The following is a 23,961-nucleotide window of genomic DNA, read 5'->3' on the forward strand; positions in this document are numbered from 1 at the left end:
TCATGTGTACTGAATCATATGGTATGTGACTTTTGGTATATTTTTTGCTTACATGTTTTGAAGTTCATGCATGTTGCAGCCTATATCAGTCTTTCATTATGATCTGTGGCTGAATAATATTCTACTGTATGTGCCTTCAACAGTTTTGTCTGTCTCTTCATCTATTGATGGACTTTGGGCTGTTGCTAACTTTTGTATATGTTTATGGTTTCTTTATTGCAGCTGTTGTGAATCATGCTGCTGTAGACTTGTTTGTAGAAGTATTTGTTTGAATATCTGTTTTCACTTTTTGTGGATATTTACCTAGGAGTGGAACTACTGGATTACAGGGTAATTATTTAATGTTTGAGGAACCCCCGGACCATTTTCCACAGTGACAAAATCGTTGTACACCCTCACCAGCACAGGCTTTCAGTTCTTCACAACCTCACCAACACTACTTCCGGTTTTTTTTTAAAAATAATTGTATTCATCCTACTGGGTGTGAAGTGACCACTCTCTCTGCTTCAATTTGCATTTCTCTAATGACTCATGGTATTGAGCATCTTTTCATGAGCCTCTTGGACATTTGTATATTTGCTTTGGAGAAAGGCCTGCATAAGATTTTTGGCCGCTTTTTCATTAAGATTGTCTGTCTTCTCTTGTTGCTCTCACTTGTTTTTAAATGAGCTCTGTGTCAGGCACTCAGAAGATAAAGAATATCCTCTCCCCACAAAAGAGATCATGGTGTGGTGCAAGCTGCATGTGATGACTATTGGGATTTGATGATTTTTATTAGTACAACATGAAGCAAAACTATTTTAGTAATTAGCGTGCTTCGACAGGCATTCTGTGGCCTTGTGTTTATTTTCATGTGACTATATTCATAATGATATTTATCCCACCTTTATTATAAAGGGAGCTAAGTGTAAGTATTGCCTGCTTTTTTGTTTCCTCATGCATTTAAACAAGCATTTCAGACTCCTTGACAACTTTTCTATTTCATCTCTTTCTACCTACTAGATGTCTTATGTAACAGTTACCTGGGGGTAAGAACAATTATTAAGTTCCTCTATTTGACTCTCTAAGAAATAATTGGAAATGTCTTATGTATTATCTTTGCTTTCTTTTCAGAGATTTATGGAGAATAGCAGCATAATTGCTTGCTATAATGAACTGATTCAAATAGAACATGGAGAAGTTCGCTCACAGTTCAAGTTACGGTATGTGGCAAAATAAGTACCATGAAGTTAACAATTCTTTAGAAAAATCTTACCTGTCAGCAGGCTGATGTTCACAGGTTTATAGCTGAATTCCAGGGGTTTAGAAGCTGTTGAACAGGTAATGGCAGCTGGCCAAAAGCAGCAGCTAAACCAGGGGCCATTTGATATAATGAAATAATTCAGAAGCATTTCTTCTTTTGACAATATTTCCCACTATTTACAAAAGTTTTAAAATCATAACTCAGGAAAAGTCCTGCTTAATTTTGCATAAGTAGATCAGGATTTAAAATAGCCTTTGAGGATTACTTTCTTGTCCTACCTTGAACATTTATAAGTTCCTACTTGGGTTGTTATAGGGGAGCACCCGCCAGTATATTTATTATGATGATTGTAAGAATTGCTATGTGGCCACAGGAGCATTTTCATGGAGTCTGTGGCCATGTGTGCATAAAGTATCTTCAAGAAATGGATGCTAGGCTTCTTTACAGGTGTGTTGTACTTCAAGAGCAGGCTTCTCACTGGCTCAGCCCCAGTTGGACTCCTTAGTGTTTGCCCAGGCCCAGAGGCACACATGGCAAGTCCTGCTTTAGGTGGACTGTGAGCCCTGTTTGGGCTCAGCCCTGCTGTGACTTGCTCTCAGGACCTTGATCTCTTCAACTTGTTCTCCTTAAGCCATAGAGCAAGGCCAAGGCTCTTCTTTACCTTTGACCCCTGGGAGGGCCAGGCTCCAGCAGCTTCCTGGCACACTGCAGGAAAGTCCCTGCATGGCTTCTTTCTCTGGCTAGCTGAGAGGTCACTGGTAGTTTCATGCACAGTGTAAAGTGAGACAGCATCTCCCTGTAGTAATTACATTCTTTTTACAGTGCTGGAGATTGAACTCAGGGCCTCACATATGCTAGGCAAATGCTGTACCACTGAGCCACATTCCTAGACCTTTTAATAATTATATTTCTCAGAGCCAGGGCTTTAGCTTAGTGGTTTCACTGCCTGCCTTGCAAGGCCAAGGTCCTGAGTTTGATCCCTGGTACCAAAAAAAATATATATTGTATTTCTCAGCTTGATTACTTGTTTGCTTCCAGAGATGAACCTAATTCTCTTCTGTCCTTGGGAAGCAAATGAATTGACAAAAAGCTACAGAATTAGGTTTTCCATGGATGCATGTTGGTCTGGGAAGTGGCTTTTTGGTAAATAGCTCTAAAAGGTAAAGTGCAGGAACAAATACTTTTCTTAGATGGAAAAGATTAAAAGAGAATCTCAAAATGGTGGGAATTCAGATGTTTGAGTTCTGATTACCAAGGTCTTTATGAGGAATAGCATCAAAGCTGTTGTGAATATTTAAGTTAGTTAAATCCCTTGGTTTCTTTTTAATCTGTATGTTTATTAGTGCCAGAGAACTTAATGCAATTTTTCTAGAAAATAACATTATCTTTTACTTCAGTAATTTATGCTTTTAAATAATGTGCACTAATTGTTCTTATTCCTGAATGTCTCTACTGCTTTTGAGGGTAAAAAGTTTAGTTATTTTTAGATATTTTACAATAAATAAATACGACAGAGAGATTATAGTGTGGCTTAATCCTTTAACTCTATAATATCTATGGGAAAAAAGCAACATACCAACACTTCATTGCTTAAAGAGGCAATTCCGTTGTTTTATTTTATATAAGTGTTGCTGCTCTCCTAGTCAACGTTAAATATGATGGCCTGTGGTAGATGCTAGAAGGATCCATGATCAGGCCTTGAGGGGTCCCTCAGTGGCCTCGGGGGCTCTTGTCCATGGTGAACAGGATACTTGCAGGTCTGGCAGTTTGAAATAAACATTGCAGCCAACACAGGCCAAAAGAAAGAGGCTTCAGGTGACTGTGCTGATAAAACCAGAACATTGCAAACTTCCCAAAATTGTATCAGCTTGAGAAATTCTGCAAGTTTCTAAATACCTTGTGCTATAGCTTCTTTTACCTCTCACTGCCTGGAAACAGTTGAAGGAGTTGGACCCATTGTTGAGGTCATAATGCAAAGGCTTCATATAGATCAGCATGAAGCTGGTAAATGACTTGACCCAGGAAGGCAGTAGCCCAGGCAGGCAGGCTTGCCCAGAACTTGGATCCTCTTATGTTCCACACCAGCTTCTGCTGTTGCTTATTAGCTGGTTCTGCCTTAGCCTTACCTAGGTTTTTTCTCCCTTCCTTAGTTTGTGCGTGCGCACATGCTTGTGCATGGTTTGAAGCTCCCCAGGTCTACCAGATTTGGGCCCAGCCTAAGGGAAGACAATGACCCAGACCATGAGCACCTCCAGCTCTTTAGAGCATTCAAGGACATTCAAAGCATCTACCATAACCCCAGGCAGGCAAGTGACTGTCATTTGCTACAGACTAGGAAATGAGCTCTTTATTATACAATGCCAGAATAATTATAGTCTAATTATGTAATACGTTTCCCTACAATTCCGCCCCCAGCTACAGCTAAATATGTAACATGACTGTTGATTCTGCAAGAATACAGTCTGTACTGCAGGATAATGTTGAATGTTGAAGGTGGACAGTTCTGACCCAGGCTTCATGTATGTGACTGTATGTATTTAGCCAAGGAAAGAAAAAGAACACGTCTGATCTGATCAAAGAAAAGATGTATCTAATCTTAAGATTCCTTTGTATAGAATAACTTTTTAGAGCTGTAAGACCTAAATCACATTCTTGTGTTCATTTGATGAATTACTCTGCAGGGCAGAATTCAGGAAATGCAGTGTCTAGGATAACCCAAGCTAAACGATGGTCACTTATCTCTTTTAAAGTTCTTATACCTCTTTATCATAAAAGACCTATTTTATCTAAAATGACGATAATGGTTTAGCTACTTATCAGAAATTTCAGTGGATCAGTCTATATTCTTGCAGTTCTATCTATCCTTTGCCTCATTACCTAGTCTAGCAGTTACACCCAAATAATTATTTATTTTGTCCCAAAACTTAAGACAGTAGCAATCCGCAGTTTCAGAAAGAATTGAAATTTCTGGTGAAGGAAGCTCTGTATTCTGTGGGACATTCCATCTCTCAGGACTGGTAGACATCTGTGGAGCGCTTTATCTTGACAGGGCTCTGTGCGACAGCCACAGTGCTTGGAACAGACTCTTGTGCATCACTTCCATGAATGAACACTAGCAAATAGCAAACCCATTGTCCACACACTCATTCTAGACCCCTGCTGAGGCGGAGATTCATGTTCAGAATCTCCTCTCTTTAAGCCACCACCTTGCCCAGACGCAACCTTGTTCTAGATGGCTTCACTGTGTGTGTGTGTGTGTGTGTGTGTGTGTGTGTGTGTGTGTATATATGCTTCCAGACAGAGAACCTTTCCAAGCAACACAGGTGATCACATATCTTCCCCAGCCTCAGTTGACAGAGGAAAATCATGAAAACCAGCCTGCTTCTTGGCATGACAACAGCCACCCAGCACCCAGCATGTGGGTGACAGTGCTGGAGCAGAATTAGGCACCCTGTTGGAGCACTATGTTATTTTTGGACTTTCTGCCTGGACCCCTATTATATTTGCCCTTCCCCTGCTAGACCTTCAAGGCTCTCAGGAAGATACAGGGGTAATGATTACATTGCCCATCATTTCTAGGTTTTGTTTCCAAGCAAGCATACCTTTCTTTCCCTTGTGTTTCTTTGTCCAGTTTTCCAACTTCTTAACCTGAAGGGTAAAAAACAAAGACATTTAAGATACAGTTGCACGGTTCCCAAGAACAGAAAATTAATAAAAGCTAAGGCTCTTCTGCTTGAAGCATATGAATAATTAATAAAGGCAATTAAGTTCTCAAACTCTAGGAACATGACTCAAATTGATTACCCCATTTTGCTGCAGGTTTACTTAAATAGGGCCAACAGCCTAAAGAGATTGAAAGCCCAAATAAACATTGTAGTCTGGTCATGTTTGTCACAGTGTGGGCAGGCAGGAAAAGAATGCACTGTCAGTGTGAGAATCGCCTGTGTCCTGTTGGGCATAATATCTATCAAAGAGATTATGTTTTGTGGATAATTATAAAATGAATGTTTAATAGGTCAGCTCTGCAGGTGAGATGTGAGATTTGTAAAAGCTGCCTCTTGAATTGACAAAATGATAATAGCCTGAAGCACCTGTTTATGCAATTAGTTGAGACATATAGATACCTTAGAGAAGATATTTAAGTGAGAGAGGAATTTATCATTTGATAAAATGTGTTAATTAGAATTTAATTATCCAGCTCTCAAAGTTGACAGATTAGCCCACAGGAGTCTGTTTCTCTACATTTAATTTCTGAAAGGCTGTTGTTGCCTGAAAATACTTTACTGTGCAGCTGGGCCACATTCCTGGAAAGTACTTTTGGTACTGCTGGGTCTTCCCTGCCTTTCAAGATGCAGTGTAATAATGGTATTAGGCACAGTCTTAACATCCTCTCTTATCTTTTTGTCTTATTTTAAGTGGCCATGTTTTAAAGTGCAGTGATGGTATTTGACAGTATACTGTTTAAATTAGGTGGACTAGGCAACTGAAATAAGGAAATGGTCCGAGCTTCTCAGGGGTCAGTCCACTTAGGCTGCTCCTCTTCTCTGCCCTACTCACCCTTACCACAGTGGCTGATTCTACATGTTGCTATCTTCATCTCTGCAGCTATAGAAATGTTACCCATAAGTAGGCTAAAATCCTTTACTCCACGTGCAGGTTATCTTGCTATTACTGGATATAGTAGTTCTGGGCTTGACATTTCAGGTACACTCATGAGTACAAATGGGTTATGATTCATTTTTCTTCTTGCCCAAGGTTTTTTAAGGCCTTAAAGAATAAAGAAATATTACTCTGTGATCTTACAAATAATAACAGCTACCATGTGCTGAATTCTTCTTTGGTATGGTCTCAAGTACTTGGAGAAATGTCTCATATAAATCATCAATTATTATCCAGATAAAAACCTGTGAAATACACATTATCATTCCTCATTTTATAGATGAGGAAATCAAGAGTAAGCAAAAATAAAACATTGCCGAATGTCCTGTAACTGTAGACAGAGCCAGATCTCACCCAATGCTTTCTGCCTTCTTCCTTATAAATTGATCCAAACAGGGAAGCAAAGTTAAACTGCCTTGATGAGTGGAAAAATTACATTTTAAGAGTTTGTTTTATAAGAAGGAATATCACTCCAATAAATCAGCTTTTTCTTTTAGTAATGTGTAAGAAAGCATTTACTAGGATTCTTTTGACTGTATAAATAACAGCTATAGTTGCATACTTAATGGATTTGATGGTAAATAACTTACTGTATTTGGAGTTGCTCTAGATTTGGAAGTTAGTTAGAATTATAGCCACAAATTGAGAGCCTGATTTCAAATATCCCAGAAGAAAAGTACCACCTAGGAGACTATGTAGGTACATGAACTAGGAAAGGGGAGTTCGGCCATGTTTGCCTTTCATCCTGCTAGTGGGCGTGGGTCAAAGCAAAGTAACATCACAAAATAAGAAGAAAAAAAAAATCTTCCTGTGCCTATTAGAAAAGGCCAGAAAATCTGAGATCAAATTTGAGCTTAATTGGATTCGCCTGATTGATAAGGCTTTACTTCTCCATGACCACATCTGTAAAGGAAATGGAACATCACTGACATAGAACAATTGGGACTTAAAAGACAGTCTCATCTGCATCTTTGCTCTCTGTGGCAATACTGAAGTTTCATTCAGTGCACGCCTAATCCTTTCAGATTTTGCTGAATTACAGTTCTTGGCCTAATCATAAACAGATAAATATGCATTGTTTATGCATTTAGTTTGAAAGACTACTTTTTTCCCCAAACACAGCACTGATACAACAACACACCTTGAGATGGGTAATTTATAAATAATAAAATGTATTGCTCACAGTTCTAGAGACTGTGAAGTTCAAGGAAAAGGTACCAGCATGTTCAGTGTCTGGTGAGGGCCCATTATTCATAGACGGCACTTTCTGTGTCCTCACATGGCAGAAGGACCCAGGAATCTCTCTTGGCCTCTTCTATAAGGGCACCAGCCCCATTCATAAGGGTGGAGCCCCCTGATGTAATTAATTCCTGAAGCATCATCTCTTAATACCATTGCATTATTAGATTCCAACACAGGGATTTTGAAAGTGCGCCAGTATTCAGACCATAACAATAGCAAAAGCACATGGGCATAATGAATCTGTGCTCAGTTTACTTTGTTAAATTAACAAATAAAATACAAATGGTCTTCATAGAACTAACAGTAGGCTTTTGTATCTTTCAGGGCCTGTAATTCAGTGTTTACAGCATTAGACCACTGTCATGAAGCCATAGAAATAACAAGCGATGACCATGTGATTCAGGTATGGAAAGAAACACTTTATATCATTAGATATCAAAACAGAACATTTCAGGGCTGGAGATTTAGCTCAGCGGTGCCAGACCTGCCTTGCAAGCACAGCGTCCTAAGTTCAGGTCCCCCCCACCACCACACCAACAACAAGGAAAAAAAATAGAACCTTTCAAGTTTGAGCTGTCCTTTTTCAAGTACTTTCCCATAATCTTTACATATTAGCACACTGAAGAAAAGAAAATCAAAGTATGCAAAGAATACTGATAGCCTTAAGCTAAGAATAAGATTTTCAATAAAGAATGAAAGTTATTCAGATTGGAACCTGTGATTTCTTTGATAGAGATGTGGTAAATTCTTTGGGTCATTGGTCAAGACTATTTATAGAGAAGTAAATCAGATCTATAGAACAAATGCTTATAACTGTCCATAGGAACAGAATGTTTTCAAAGACATTCATTTGCCTATGGTTGGTATCTAATTAAAAAGCACTCATACTAATATCATCTCCCTAAATAAATCTGTATAGTAGATAAACCTCTGTTGAAATGAGGTATTCTTAGTTTAACTGTTGGAGAACAAAACATCTACAGTTAAAAATACCTTGAAATGTACATTGCACTATTTGGTACTGGCTTGACTGCATCAGATTTGTTGAGTAGGGTAGGCACCCCCCAAATTCAAATGAGAGAATTTGTCTTCTCTCATTGTCCAATAGACCCATTCAGTGACACTGAAGGAGACATAACTGGCCAAGAGTGTAAGTGAGGACTCTGGCCAAACAAGGTCAAGCAATTATCTGGAGGAAAGCCCCAGTAATAAACATTGAAACCAAAACACATAGCCATGTCATTCTGACTCCAGAGACTTTCTGTCTGGTTCTTATTTGTCTGTATTCTAAGACTTTGTTTTCCTTGCTTCCCCTTGAAATGGATCTGTAGCTGTCTTCAATGCTGGATGTTACTAGCCTCTGTTACTGACCTACTGAACATCACTGTGCCTTAGACCATAGAGAATGCCAAGCACATCTCTGTTATAGACTTAGAACTTGTATCAGTCTATTCAGGAAACATGTGTGCTTTGCCCCACCCTGCTCTACAGTGGGCAGTTAGATTGTGACTTCGGTGATGAGGAGACTGGACTTCCTGCACTTTTCCTGCCTTCTCTGCTTGAACAGGGAACCAAGTCCTTCACCCTATTGGTAGCAGCTGGTAGTCAGCAAACTCATACCTCCGGGAGAGGTAACATGGTGACAGTGCCACATTATGATATAAAGCACTCTTGGTCTCTGCATTAGCAGAAAGAACCAGGGGCTTGAGGACAGCCGGTGCTTGTAAAGGGGATGGAGGGACATCTCTGCACTGAAAGGATTCTGAATAAGATGATGTGGTTTCTTCCTCAGCAACTCTCTTTGTGCTGCTTTTAAAGATGCACCAGCAATCTGAAATGTAAAACTCAAAGCAAGAGGAAGCAGGGAAAAGCTGAACAGAGAGTGTTGATATGAAGGGGGGCACTGAAATGACCTTGGACAAAATGTTTTATGTATGTTCCTGCTTGACATCAGCATCCTTCCCAGAACACACCAGTTAGATAGTGCGTGTTTCTTCAGAGGCCAGTTCATAGCACTTAAAATTTAGGAATTATCTGTTAACTTGTCTCTCCCTGTCTCTCTCCTTCCTTGTCTTTCCTCCACTTCTGTTTATCTCTATTTGCTTCAAACATTTATATGATACTTACCTGGTGCCAGGTATTTGTGTGTGTGTGTGTGTGTGTGTGTATATATATATATATATATATATATATATATATATATTCATACATTCCTTAAGACAATCCTGTGGGTCAGGTAATACTATTACATCCATTTTACAGTTGAGGAAACCTAAGACCAGAGAAGTTAAGTAATTTCCCCATGGTTATATAGCCTGTCATGGGCAGAGCCAGGATTTGAATATAGGTACCTGGGCTCTGGGGTCATTTCCTGGTGTACCTGCTATGTTCTAAGGTTACAAGATCCCTGGTTGAAAAGGGGCCATGACTTCTACCCAGATTTACAACCAAAGCAGAACCACATGTGTGAAGATGTGTAAGACTGTAGCCAACAAATAAGGAAAACAGTACATCCTCTATTTACTCATATAACATATACTAAACAGCCCTGATTACCCAAAGACAACTCCAAAATAACCTTGGCTCTGGAGATTTTAATGTAATATTTAATGGGGGAGAGATAAAAACTCCATCCAATGTAATGTAATTAAGCCACAAGAAGTCAGCACAAGCCTCATGGGAAGCGCTTGGGAGTGGCTCCAACTCAGACTTGGCAGAAATCAAGGAGGTCTTCCTGGAGGAGGCAAGGACATCTTGGAGTTGAGTTGATGAGGCAGAGACAAAGGAGAGCAGTCAAGGCAGAGAGCACATGGGAGAGGCCCAGAGAGGAGGGAAAGATAACAGGGACCTCAACACCTACAAGGGTAGGACGGGGATCATGGGGCTGGCCTGCTGAGCAGTGGCAGGCTGCAGTTGTGACCTGTCCTGCTCGGGGACATGACCAGAGGGGACTAGAAATCTGTGAAAACAATGTCACTACTCCTCCTCTTCAGCCACCTCCATTGGCCTGATGGCCAGAGCATCCTCCTGAGCCATCAGCCCCCAGAATTAGTTGTGTGAGGAGTTGTTCCCCAGGCAATAAGCCCTGAAGCGTTCCAATGTCTCCTAGTTCATGACCACTGTCCTCCCAGTGGAGGGAAAGAGTGATTACAGTCGAAAGAATGTTTCTGAAGCTGTAGATGAATGGAAACCAAGCACAAGGAAAACCATGACCTAGGTTCAGGGGTTCACATTCCCCACATGCTGCACCCCTTGCTCCCAGCACCTGGTTTCATCTAGTGACTATGGTCCTTGAACAGAAATTGGTGGGTGAGGCCAGAGCTGGGAGTCAGATAAAGCAACAGCTCTGAATCCCAGCTCTTCAGCAGGCTTTTGGAAAGAGACTTCTGAGTCCACTGACCAAGAGCACTAGCAGGATTCTTATCTTCCTGACTGCCCCATACCCTGTGCCCAGTGCTGAGAAGGCTGCCTCCTGCCATGCTGCTTAACTGTGTTTGTTGTTCAGATTAGAGCAGAAGTGGGCCAAACCGCAGCACTGACTAACAAATTGTGGCAAGAAGATGCAGGGGCAGATTTTTGCCTTGCACAGATGTGTGACCACAACAAGCCACAGCCTGTTTAACTGAGCATTTATTTATCTATTTAATAGTACTGGGGAAGTGCTCTGCCATGAATCTGCCTTTGTATTTCTGTCTTCTGAAATTTTCCCAATTTCATGGGGCAGTTTTAATGGTGAATGAGGCCCAGTAGAGCCTGAGGCTGCTAAATGAGGACTCCTGCTCTTTTCCTGCTACAGAGTTTCTTCCAGTTTCTGCAGGAGACAGGGCTGGCAGCTGCATGAATAAATTGCCACCCAGGATGGAGGCCTTTACTTCAAGGGGGTCCGGAACACTCTGCAGGGCCCAGGGACACCCGCATTAGGGGGCTACAGTCCAGGGAACTTCCCGCTTGACACTCCTGTGTCTGTGCAAGTTTCCCTGTGGACTCTGACATGTACCCTCCTCCCCCTGACAGTATGTCAACCCAGCCTTCGAGAGGATGATGGGCTACCACAAAGGGGAGCTCCTGGGGAAAGAACTTGCCGATCTGCCCAAGAGTGACAAGAACCGGGCAGACCTTCTTGACACCATCAATACGTGCATCAAGAAGGGAAAGGTGGGTGAACTGACAAGACCAATCCACACACCCCCACCCAGGGAGCATTTATGCCTGTCTTTAAAATTGTCTTCTTTAATAACAGCACAGCTAAGTGAAAGATATCTGATGTCTGCAGAAGGAGCTAACGGGTCAGTTAATTAGGGATCTCAGGTTAGTCTGGTGCTTGTCATGATGATACGGGATATTGTTTTGTGAAAGGACCTTTCATCCCTGGATGAATACATGCCCCTGTCATTGCTGGACTGTCATGCTTGTCTTTGAACCGGGTCTGCCCTGAGAGCTGCTGTGCATTCAGTGCATCAGTGTGAGGGGGACTAGGAGAGCTTAGTATCAGTATTGAAAGGTGGTCTGGGTTTCTTATTAGGTGTCCTCTTCCATTCTCTGAACTCGTCACTGTTCAGCCTTCACAGGTACTCTTCCCCACACCACCTGTTCCCTCAGTGGCTTGCATTTCATCCTGGCAGGTGACAATCACTACGGCAATGCTGGAGGAGCTGCTCCTCCAGCCCAGGACTCCAGAGAAGCATGGCCCTCAGGGCATTCTGAATGCCTCTCTGCACACTCTTTCTTCCACCTTCCTATATCCACTGTGCAACAGTTGAGTGACTGTTGTCTTGATCGAATAGGGACCATTTTATAGGGAAAGTGTGCATTATTGAAGTTGTTAATTTTTGTAACAATTGGAACAATAAGGATATGAAAAGGACACAAAAAGGAAACAGGACATTTATTAACTACTCCCAAAAATTTTGCTGAGCGAATTCAGCCAAACATCTGGTGGCACCAGTGCTCATGCTCATTAGCTGGTGGTTGTGCAGCGGGGAGGCAAGAAACGGCCACAGAGAATCTAATGTTCTCACTTCATCGCTCTGACCTGGAAATAGTACAGTGCTCACAGCACCCCCTGAGGTCACCTGGCTCTTCATCTCTACTAAATAGTACAGTGCTCACAGCACCCCCTGAGGTCACCTGGCTCTTCATCTCTACTGTATCCCCATGGTCCAGAGATTATAGGAATCTTCAAGCTTCCCTTGGCATCATCTGCAGAAACTGTAAGGAGCCAGAGTAACCCGGGACGAGCCCGAGCTGGGAAGACCCTGGAGTGTTCGACAGCTAGGAGGCTCAGGGAGAGATAGAGATGGAATTTTATAATCAGACCCTCTGCTAATGTGGGCCAGTCACTTAGTCTCTGAGCCTCAGTTCACCCATCTGTAAATTCAGGATGACGATATCAAGATCATAGGTTATGAAGATCTCAGGGCACACTTCTCAGACCTGGCACCATGGTACCACTAGGGATGAGGGCAGCAATTCCACCCATGGTTAGGTGTCTTGGCTCCTAGAACAGGCATCCTGGCAGTGGACATGTTGGCCTCAGTCTTGTCTTTATGCATTGTGACAATGTCAGTGTTGCAAGCATGCAACAATACAGCAGTTTGGAGAAAAGCCACAACAGCGCATGAGGACTTTCTCACTCAACCTGTGAAGGCCCTCTGTAAGAGAAGCTATGTGCCTTAATGGAAGGATTTTAAGAGTTGTCTTTGTCCATGTAGGAGTGGCAGGGGGTTTACTATGCCCGACGGAAGTCCGGGGACAGCATCCAACAGCATGTGAAGATCACTCCAGTGATTGGCCAAGGAGGGTGAGAGCATACTCTTCAGCTTTTCCATGCAGCTGAGCACACAGGGCCTGGGTGGGCATTGGCTTGGCATATTGGAATGCCAGCCTGAGTCTAAGACACACATGACTAAGGCTGTGCCATCTGTGGTAGGTACCAAGGGCACTTCTGCTTGGTCAGCTGCATCCCCCAGCATGGTCTCCCCCATGCTCCTGCTCCTGGTGCCTCACAAAACCTCACCTCCACATCCCAACTTCCCACCTGCACTTGATTATATGTGGCCCTGCTGTCCCCAAGACCCAGGACTGGAGAGGGAAGGTGCTGAACTTATTGACTCCAAGGATCTCAGATAATGGGAAGAGACCTGTTTATTTGTGAAGAGATAAAGAAACTCTGCAGTTACTTTCCTTTCTCCCTGTTCAGTTGTGCAGGTTCTCAAAGTCAAGTAGGATCCCTTAGATCACCTCGTTAATGAGCCCTCATGAATGAGCCTGAGGGTCAAAACCAACATGAGAGTTTTGATTTTACAAGGAACACATAATATGGGACATTTTTTAAAAAATAAGATAGCGGTTTTCATGCCATTAACTAGAACCAGAAGAGTCTTACTCATGACTTTCAAGGCTATCTGAGTTCCTTGAAACTTGTGTGATTAGAAAACTTGATATTTCTTAAAATCACCAACTACTCGAAGATTGTTTTTCCCCCAGTTTTACTTGTTTGGTTAGTTTGAAATTATCCTCTTTTAAATTCAGAGATCACTGCCTGTTATGTCGTGCTCTTTTGTAACTTTTGTCTCACCTTTGGCTGGAGGTTTTGGACATGGACAAGCCCCTAGCTGAGGGTCACCCACCTTGACAGAGGCTTCCCTGTCCCTCATCCTGACAGGCATGGCCTCAGCATGGCCATCCCCAACCAACCATCAGTGTACAAAGCCCGGGAAGAAGATAATGCCCTCGGCACTTATGTTGTTCTTATCATCTTTAGACCATCTTCTCAGGAAATGGAGGCTAAGATCCACTTTTGTGTGTGTGTGTGTGTGTGTGTGTGTGACCACAATCTTTGTGTAACCAAAGCAGAAGAAACATCCTACTGCCTACTAATTTTGTCAGAATAAATTTTTCTGATTTGACAGATGAGAGAAAAATTCTTTTATCCAGGCACAATTTCCAGTGTTATTTCCCCTAACTGTAGGCAGTGAGCTATCAGAGGAAAGTCTGATTAAAAGTAAGGAGATTTTACCCTTTCCTGTTTGAGTGGGGCTCATTACAGAATAACAGGTACTTTTTAGGCTCTTTTTAGCATCATCCAGAGAAAAGTGAACCAGAGAGAAATAAAGAAAGAGGGCATCCCAAATCCTGCTGGGGTGCAGAGTCTAACATAATCTGTAGATTTGATGCCTTTGCTCTCAGTAGAAAATCTACCCTGAGTTAGTTTTTGCCTAAAGATGCAGCTCAGGCCATATTTTGCTAGCAGTGAGCAAGACCACGGGCTGAGATTGCCATGCTGTCCATGACTTTGAAATAAGAAGGATTTTATTAGCCTGAAAAAAAAATATTTCCATTAAGACAAACATAATGTGAAATAATATGAAATATTTAATGCAAAAACCATGAAATTTGTACATTGTCCAAATAAGTCTTTTGCTTTTTGTATAAGCAGTAAAATTATTCATGTCAGCAGAATTAAAACCAATTTATTTGCAGTAGCAACTCATCCTCTCACTGACAATACTTAGAGCCCAAACTTCAGGAGGCAGCTACAAAGGGAAACAGCCTCTAGGAAGGTTTGTTTGTGAGTCAGCAAGGATCAGCAAGGACGCCCATCCTGGAGGTGTACGGGGCACTTGTGTAGGAAATGTTTTTCTGCAGCTTGGGTTTTGCTTGAGTTCTAAGAAAAGCCCTTGAGTTTTGCTTTAAGATGATTCTAATGATTTCATTTGCTGATTTGTTGAATCGTCTCCTGTCTGATTCCCTAATCACTGATTATTTATGTTATTAGGAAAATTAGGCATTTTGTCTCACTCAAGAAGCTGTGTTGTACCACTGACAAGAATAAGCAGGTACAGTATTCAGCTCTCTCCATTGCTGTCAGCGTGGCCTTTGTTGCCTTCTTTCTGCTGCTCTCTGCTTGTCTTCCACAGCTTACAGCCATTACCGCTAAGAAGGTTGATGGGAAAGTTAGACAGCTCCAGTGGATAGTTTTTACAGTTCCCCTGCAAGCCTCTCTTACTTTATTACTGGTGCGCGCTGGTTGTGCTGGGCCTTGTGGCTCCCTCTCCAGGACAGCACACTTTATGAAAGCATAAAATTCTTCCTCCAAACAAGCAAACAAAAAATTCTATTTCCCATCATAATTTCTTAAATAAATGAAAACAAATATAAATTTGGGCATTCACCCCTATAAAGTCACATCAAAATTAAGAGTCCTTCCAAATTAGTACTGTGATAATTTTTTTTTAACCATTCATGCCGAGAAGGGGTCCTTAACCTTTTGGCACCAGGGTCCATTTTCTTGCAAGATGATTTTTTGGTGAGGATAGTATGGTTTAAGGATGATTCATAGGAGCTCACAACTAGTTTCTTCACATGTACAGTTCCCAGTAGGGTTCACGCTCCCAGCTCCAGTGAGAATCTCATGCTTCTGACAGGGTCTGAGCTCAGCAAGGCATGCTGGGGACAGGCCCGGCTACAGGTTCAGGGTAATCTTCTCTGGCTGCCCCTCCCCTTCCACTCAGCTCTGCTGTGCAGCCTGGGTCCTAACAGTACAGCTTGTGGCCCACAGGTTGGGGATCCCTAATGTAGAGCAATACTTTTGAATGATGTCTTCTAAAGTAACAGAATTTTAGTGAGTTGCCGTACTTAGGAACTTTTAATGGTAATTTTAAAACAGCAAGCAACACTAATAAAGGTATTTTTTCTATTTAATTTATATTGTCATTACTTAATCATGTGAATTTTTAACTCATACTTCATAATTTGTTGGTTAAAAAGTATAAAACAAACATAATTCGTAATCTAGCTTTGAAAACGTATAAAATGTAGCCTTTGACTTTGGAGATTTTTGAAGATTTTAGAAAAGAACAGTGTTTCTGGGCGTCGTGCATAGTGGGGACCTGTGAAGTACAAGATGAGGTGAAGCCCGGCCAGGTGAGGGGCTGTGTGCGGGCTGTCAGGATGAGAGCCACCCGGCCCCTCCCAGTGTTGAGGAGCTGCAGAGGGACAGTGGCCCTGCATCTGGAGAGACTTTGGCTGGCACCTCAGGACACTAGTTAGCACTGAGAATTTAATCTCAGTGTCAGGAAATGTTCAGTTAATACCAGAAGGTCACGCAGGGAGTCAATTCCTTGGAGACCTCCAGGAAAGGAAAGGAATGGGTTTCACAGGAAAAAAAAAATTCTTCCAGTAGCCACACTGAGACGTAGCCATAGGGAAAGTAAGGTCTGTGTGAGAGGCGACACAAGCAGTGGGAACAGGACAGGCGATCCTGGTGTGGTTTTAGAGACAGCTGCTGAACTCAAGCAGTGCCAACCACCGTTTTGGGGCTGTGGATCCACAGGCAGGGCATAGGTCTGTTGGCCATTTATTCTCCCATCAGTACAGCTCTGTGCCAAATCAAGTACCCCTTTGCCACTAATTCAGCCTCACCCCACCCTCCATGCATGGGATTTCCGGCCTTCTTGTCACCAGTTCCCCGTAATTCCACATACCCAAATCCTGTCAGTCCTTCGAGTACAGCCCATAAAGCATTAGGTACTGCCTTCCTCCCCAAGTCTCCAAGGTCCCTTCTCTGCCTCATATCAGCCCCTCCCCACTGTCATAGCTGTTTATTTGTGTGCTAAACCACCCTGCCCTCTCTAGGGTCTTAGTGCCCGGGTACCTAGCAGGCAGAAGGCCCTTGGCCCTTAGTTTGAATAAATTTGGCTCAGTCCCAGCCCCCTGCCATTTGAATTCTTCCTGTTGCCTAGGGAAAGCAGACAAGCCCCTTTGCATGGGACCTCAGAAGTGAGGGTCACCTCTGTCCTCTAGCTCTAAATAGAAACGCCTTTACTACTGTGAATCAGCATTGTTCTGAGCAGAGTGGAAATGCAGCGCTCAGAGACCCTGAGCCATTGACGTCACCTAATGGTGCTGCTCAGGCCTAGAGAGACTCTTAGATTTTCTAATAATAAAGCATTTTCTCCCTCAGCTGGCTCCAGAGCTGCTGCTCCTTGGCGAAGGAGGCCAAAGTGCGTGGCTGGGCATTGTCTGTGGGTGTTCCAGTAGCTCTGCTTTCTGGGGTTCACTTGACGTCAGAATCGACCTGTGGGTTTGCATTTTAACTAGGAATGAAATTGTAAGCCAGACAGCCAAATTCTGGCTGTCTGTTGTTAGCAAAGATTTCTTTTCCTCTATGAGGCCGGTAGTTCTTTGCCAAGGGGCTGGAAAGGGTTAAGAGAGGTTTGTCTGCTGTAAACATTGTCCCCTTCCGCACATTCTTCCTCCCAGATGTGCACCAATAGCTGCTTTATGCTGGACCCCGGGAGCAGTGGAGTCTCAGCCCAGGGGCAGAGTGAGCCCTGGAGACACCTGATGGAGCTGGCGAGCAGCTAGTTAGTAGTCTGTGGGGTGGGGTGACCCCTGCAGCCTGCAGACCAGAGGTGGGCTGTTCTGTACATGCAGTGTTAACTGGAGCACGACCTCCCTCTCTGTGGTGGCTTTGATACCCCACAGCAGGACAGAGCCCTACAGCAGACGAAGTATGACTTGCACAACCTATATCATCTGCCATCTGGCTCTTCACAGAGGGTGTCACCCCTACTTCTAAAAGATAAATTTTTTCCTTGAATTGCCTTCTTTCTTAGACCCCACACACACTTTGCATCCAAGCCCAAATGCTATCTCCAACCTTGTCTCAACCCCTTCACACTGCCATTCTGCAGATGTAAGGACTTGAGTCCCTTGAAGTTTATACCTTTTCACAAGCTCAGAATTCAAATTCATGACACAGATTGTGGAATATCAGGTATCTGCTGCCATAGTCCTGGAGTCAGATTTGCACAGGGAGAAGGAGCCATGTAGGACCCCAGTGTTATTCCAGCTCCTTCTAAGCCAGTCCAGAGCCAGGTCTGGGGAAAGGGAGCTGTGTCACCAGAGAGGCCACCTCCCTCCATCTCTGGGACCCCTTCCCTTTTGCAAAAGATCTAGCTCCTTGCTTCATATTATCTATCTTTTTTGGTGCTTTTTATTTACATTTTGAGTTTTTTTATATAAGAGAAACAATGTGATATTTAAGCTCAGTGGCTGATATATTTCATTTAACATTATGGTCTGAAGGTAACATCCATTTTCCTACAAATTACTTTATCCTATTTTATGGCAAAGTAGTCCTTCCTTGTTTATAAATACATTTTCTATATCCATTCATCTGCTGTTGGACATAGGAGCTGCTTCCAAGATTTAGCTATTATAAATTATGCTGTTATAAACATGGCTATGCATGTAACACTGTAATATAGTATCCTTAATTCTTTTGGGAAGATGCCTAGAAGAGGAATAGCTGGGTCTATTGGAATTTCTAGTTTTAGTTTTCCGAGGAGTCTCCATACTGATTTCCATAGAGGTCATACTAGTTTACATTCCCAGCAATGTAAAAGAGTTTCTTTTTCCAAATAGCTCTACCAGCATTTGTTATTATTTGATTTCTTGATCATGACCACTCTTTCTGGAGTAGGTAGAACGTTAGTATTGTTTTAACTTGCATTTCTTTAATGGCAAGGGATGTTGAACATTTTTCACATATATATTGGACATTTGTACTTCCGAGAAGTATCTATTCATTTCTGTTGCCCATTTTTTAATTGGGTTTTTTATTTGGGGTATAATTTTTTTGAGTTCTTTATGTATTCTAGATGTTAGTCCTCTTTCTCATGTATAGCTGGAAAAAAATTTTTTGCCATTCTTTAGGTTGTCTTTTCACTCTGCTGGTTGTTTCCTTTGTTGTGCAGAAGCTTTTTAATTTGGTATGATATCACTTCTTGCTGTTTTATCTTGTGCAGTTGGGATTCTATTCAGAAAGTTCTTGCCTACACCTATGTCTTCAAGAGTTTTACCTATTTTTCTTTCGCTGTTTTGGCACTGAGATTTTTTAATCTATTTTTATTTTATTTTTATTTATTTATTTATTTATTGGTACCAGAGATAGAACTTGGGTCCTTGCACTTGCAAGGCAGGCAGCAGAACCACTGAGCTAAATCCCTGCCCCTCCCCTCCCTTTAAATCTATTTTTAGATGTATGAGTCTGCATTCAATCTTCAGCATGGGATAGCCAACTTTCTCAGAACCATTTACTGAAGAGGTTATTTTTGTATGTTTTTCAAAGTTCAAATATCTGAAAGTTGTTTTGTTTTGTTTTTTGTATCCTCAATGCTGTTCCATTGATCCACAGGTCTGTTTTTTTCACAAGTACCATGCTGTTTTCATCACTGTCAGTTTGCAATAAAACTTAAAGTCCAGGATTATAATGCCCCCTGCATTGCTAATGTTGCCCAGGACTGTAATCATTTTTTAAAGTTAAGTTTATTGATACAATTTAGATTTGCATAATGATCACATTCATCATAGGGAATTGGTATCTGTACATGATACATCTTGATTCCTCTTTCTTCCCATTCCCCTCTCTCTTCAACCACATTCCCCCTCCTTATTTACAAAGTGTTGTTTCCATATTATCCATTTTTCATTTCCCTTCCTTCCTTCCCCCAACCTGTAGTTCTTCTTTCTTTTGAACAGTTGCTTCCTATTTCACATCTAATATACATTTTGGTCCTTATTTACACTTTCATTTTCTCACACTAGAGAGACAATATGATATTTACACGTGTGTCCAGTTTAGTTCTCTTAAGAGTATAGTCTCAGTGTGCATCCATTTTCCTAGAAATGTCTCAAGTTTATCCTTCTTTATGGCTGAGTCATGCTCTATTATATTTTTTAAAAACTTGTCATTTTTATCCATTCATGGGTTGATGGGCATTTGGGTTGCTTCCAAAATGTAGCTATTACAAACTATGCTGCTATAAACATGGGTGTGCATATATTGCTGTGATATGATGCATTTCACTCTTCCAGGAATATACCAAGAAGGAAAATATCTGGGTGAAATGGGACCTCTAATCCTAGTGTTTTGAAAAATCTCTACACTGATTTACACTGGTTGCACCAATCTATACTCCATCAACAGTGAAGAAGGGTTCCTTTTTCTCCACTGCCCCGCCAGCATTTGTTGTTGGTTTATTTCTTGATCATAGCCATTCTTTCTGGAATAAGATGAAATCTCAGTGTTCTTTTAATTTGCATCTTATGAATGACCAGTGATGTTAAACTTTTTTTCATATATTTATTGTTGTGTGTACTTCTTCATCTGAGAAGTATGTATTCATCTCAGATGTGCATTTTTGGTTTGGGTCTTTAAATTTTGGGGGGATCTGATTTTTTTCAGTTCTTTATATGTTCTAGATATTAGTCTTTTGTCTGAGGAGCAGCTGGCTAAAATTTTTCTCAGGCTGTGAGTTGTCTTTTCACTCTGTTAGTAATTTATTTTGCTGTGAAAAACTTTTTAATAAGATGAGATCCCAATTGTTGATTCTTTGTAGTATTTTCCATGCTATCAGGATTTTGTTCATGAAGCCTTTGCCTACACCTATGTCCTCAAGAGTTGTACTTATTCTCTCTTTCAGCATATTTAGTGTTTCTGCTTTATAATTTAGATCTTTGATCCATTTTTATTTTAGTTTAGTACATGGTGAGAGATTTGGGTCTAGTTTTAGTCTTCAACATGTAGAAAGCCAGTTTTTCCAGCACCATTTTTTAAAGAGGCTATCTTTCTTCCATTGTGTGTGTGTGTTTGGCCTCTTTATCAAAGATAAGGTGGCTGAGTGTGTTTGGGGTCATCTCTGCATCTTCTGTTCTGTTCCAATGGTCCTCAGGTCTGTTTTTTTCCCAGTACCATGCTGTTTTTATCATAGTAGTTTTGTAATATGATTTCAACTCAGGGATTGTTACCCTGCCTTGCCTTTGTTGCCCAAAATTGTTTTTGATATTCTAGGTCTCTCTTCTGGTATCAAATAAATTTTAGGCATTCTTTCTCTAGTTCTGTGAGGTATGCTGCAAGTGTTTTGATTGGGATTGTATTAAATCTGTATAATGATTTGGGGAGTATGGCCATTTTTACTATGTTGATTCTTCTTATCCAAGAGCAAGGAATATCTTTCCATTTTCTGATACCCTTTTCAGTCTTCTTTTTCAGAGTACTGTAATTTTCAGTGTAAAAATCTTTTACTTTCCTTGCTATATTGATTCCTAAGTATTTCATTTTTTTCAATGCTATTGTGAAAGATTTTTTTCCCTTAGTTTCTCTCTTAGTGAGTTTTTCAATTGTGTACAGGGTTGCTATTGATTTTGGAGTTCTCACTTTATATCCAGCTACATTACTGAATTTAGTTTTTAAATCTAGAAGTCTTTTGGTGGAGTTTTTTGGGTCTTCTTTGTAGAGTTTCATGTTTTCTGCAAATATTGATAATTTGACTTCTTCCTTTTCTATTGTTATTCCTTCTATTTCTTCTCTTGTCTAGTTGCTCTGGATAATGTGTCTAGAACTATATGTAATAGAAGTGGTGATAATGGACATCCTTGTCTTATTTCTGATTTTAGAGTGAAAACGTTCAATCTTTGACCATTTAATCATATTAATGATGTTGGCTGTTGGTTTGTCATAGATGGCTTTTATCAGATTGAAATAAAGACCATCTAGTCCAGTTTTCTGTGGGGTTTTATCATGAATGGGTGTTGGACTTTGTCAGATGGTTTTTCTGTGTCTGTTGAGGTCACCATGTGATTTTTGGTTTTGGCTTCATTGATATGATGTATTACATTGATTTGTTTGTGCATATTGAACCATCCTTGCATCCATGGGATTAATCTTACTTGGTTATGGTGTATAATCTTCCTGATGATTTGCTGCATTGTGTTTGCTAGTATCTTGTTCAGGATTTTTTGCTCTACATTCATTAGGGAGATTGAACTGTAGTTCTCTTTTTTAGTTGGTTTCTTCTTTGTTGTTGTTATCAGAGAAATATTTGCATCCAGGAAATGATTTGGGGAGTATTGCCTCCCTTTCAAGTTCATTAAAGAGTTTGAAGAGTAGTGGCATTGGATCTTCTCCACATTTCTTGTAAAATTCATCAGTGAAACTGTCTGGACCTGGGCTTTTTTCTGTGTTGGTAAGTTTTTTTTTGTTGTTGTTACATTTTCAAATTTATTGACTGGTATTAGGTTATTTCGAATTTTTATATCTTCTTCATTCATATGTATCATTGGTAATTTGTATGTATCTAGGAATCTGTCCATTTCTTCTATAATTTACATCTTATTAGAGTACGGGTTCTCAAAGTAGGTATTGATAATCTAAATCTCCATAAGATCCATTGTGATTTCACTTTTTAAATTCTTAACTGCATTAATTTTCTCTCCTTTTTTGATAAGATTGGCTAAAGGTTTATCATTTTTATTTAATTCTTCAAAGAACCAACTCTTCAATTCATTGATTGTATTGTTTTCTTAGTCTCAACTCCATTTATTTCTGCTTTGTTCTTTATAATTTCCTCCCTCAAATGATCTTGGACTTGACTTGTTCTTTTTCTAGATGTTTGAAGTACAGCATTAGTTTGTTCTGTTTTCCTGATGTGATAATTCACAGCTTTAAATTTCCCTCTTAGGACTGCTTTCACTGCATCCCATTAGTTCTGGTATGTTGTAGTGGAATTATCATTTAAGTATAGATACTGTTTAATATCTTCTTCAATTTTATCTGTGACCCACTGGTTGTTCAGGATGGTCCTATTTAATTTACATGTGTTTATGGAGATTTTGTGGTTTCTTTTGCTGTTGATTTCTAATTTCATTACACTATGGTCAGATGATATGCATAGGATAATTTTAATTCATTTGCTTTTATGTAAGTGTGTTTATAGGCTAGTATATGTTCTGTTTTGGAGAACGTCCCATGTGCAGCTGAGAAAAATGTGTATTATGATATTGTGGGGTGGAACACTCTGTAGGCATCTACTAAGTCTGTCTAAGTTTGGTTCAGGCTGGGGATTTAGCTCAGCAGCACAGCACCTGCCTTTCAAGCACAAGGTCCTGAGCTTGATCCCTGGTACAAAATAAAAAAGTTTTGATTCAGTTCTGGTATATCTTTGTTGGATTTTTGTCTAGTTGATCTATTTGGGACCGTAGGTTTTAAGGCCTTCCATTACAATTGTGTTATTGCTAATTAGATTTTTCATGTCCATAAATATTTGTTTTATATAGTTGGGTGTGCTGGTATTTGGTTCATATATAATTATGACTGTTATCTCTCCTTCTTGGAGTTTTCCCTTAATAAATATGTAGTCTGTCTCCTTTGATCAGTCTTGGTTTAAAGTTCACATATAGAATAGAATAGTGACTTCTGCTTTCTTTCAAGGTTTCTGTCACATAAAGTATTATTTTTCCATCCTTTGACTTTCAGTCTATGCATTTATGTTTGAGTTAAGTGATATATATATATATATATATATATATATATATATATATAAACATACACACACACACACACACACACACACACATATGTATGGCCTATTATTGGATCTTATTTCTTGATCCATTCTGCCAGTATGTTTCTTTTGAATGGTGAGTTAAGACCATTTATATTGATAGTTATAACTAATATGCATTGGCTTATCTTTGTCATATTATTTTCCTGATATTGGTTCCTTGTCTTTTCCTTTTTTTTTAATTGCTTGCCCTGCCTGGTGGCTTCTTTCTACTGGTGTTCTTGTAATTGTGGTCTTCATTTTCTCTTGTAAAGTATCCTTCAGAATATTTTGTACAACTGGTTTGGTGGTCATGAATTTCTTCAGCTGTTCTTTGTCATGGAAATATTTTATTTCTCTATTGATTTTGATTGATAGTTCTACATGTACATTAATCTGGGTTGGAGGTTGTTTTCTTTCAGGACCTGA

General features: G+C 40.6%; 1 protein-coding gene across 4 annotated transcripts in view; it reads left to right on the forward strand.

Moving 5' to 3' along the window:
• Pde8b (phosphodiesterase 8B) overlaps window positions 1-23,961 on the forward strand; it is a 96,314-nt gene that overhangs the window by 20,538 nt on the left and 51,815 nt on the right. The window contains exons 5-9 of one of the 4 annotated variants that reach the window (XM_010619104.2): window positions 1,114-1,202; window positions 7,469-7,547; window positions 11,159-11,299; window positions 12,856-12,944; window positions 14,922-14,982. In XM_010619104.2, coding sequence (XP_010617406.1) covers window positions 1,114-1,202; window positions 7,469-7,547; window positions 11,159-11,299; window positions 12,856-12,944; window positions 14,922-14,982 — 459 coding nt within the window. Of the gene's footprint in view, window positions 1-1,113; window positions 1,203-3,410; window positions 3,550-7,468; window positions 7,548-11,158; window positions 11,300-12,855; window positions 12,945-14,921; window positions 14,983-23,961 lie in introns of those variants that run through there. The other 3 variants (XM_010619107.2, XM_010619105.2, XM_010619106.2) reach the window with 3 other exon arrangements.

This window comes from Fukomys damarensis, unplaced genomic scaffold, assembly GCF_012274545.1.
Source record: "Fukomys damarensis isolate Sample0158 unplaced genomic scaffold, DMR_v1.0_HiC HiC_scaffold_1, whole genome shotgun sequence".
Lineage (NCBI taxonomy): Eukaryota > Metazoa > Chordata > Mammalia > Rodentia > Bathyergidae > Fukomys > Fukomys damarensis.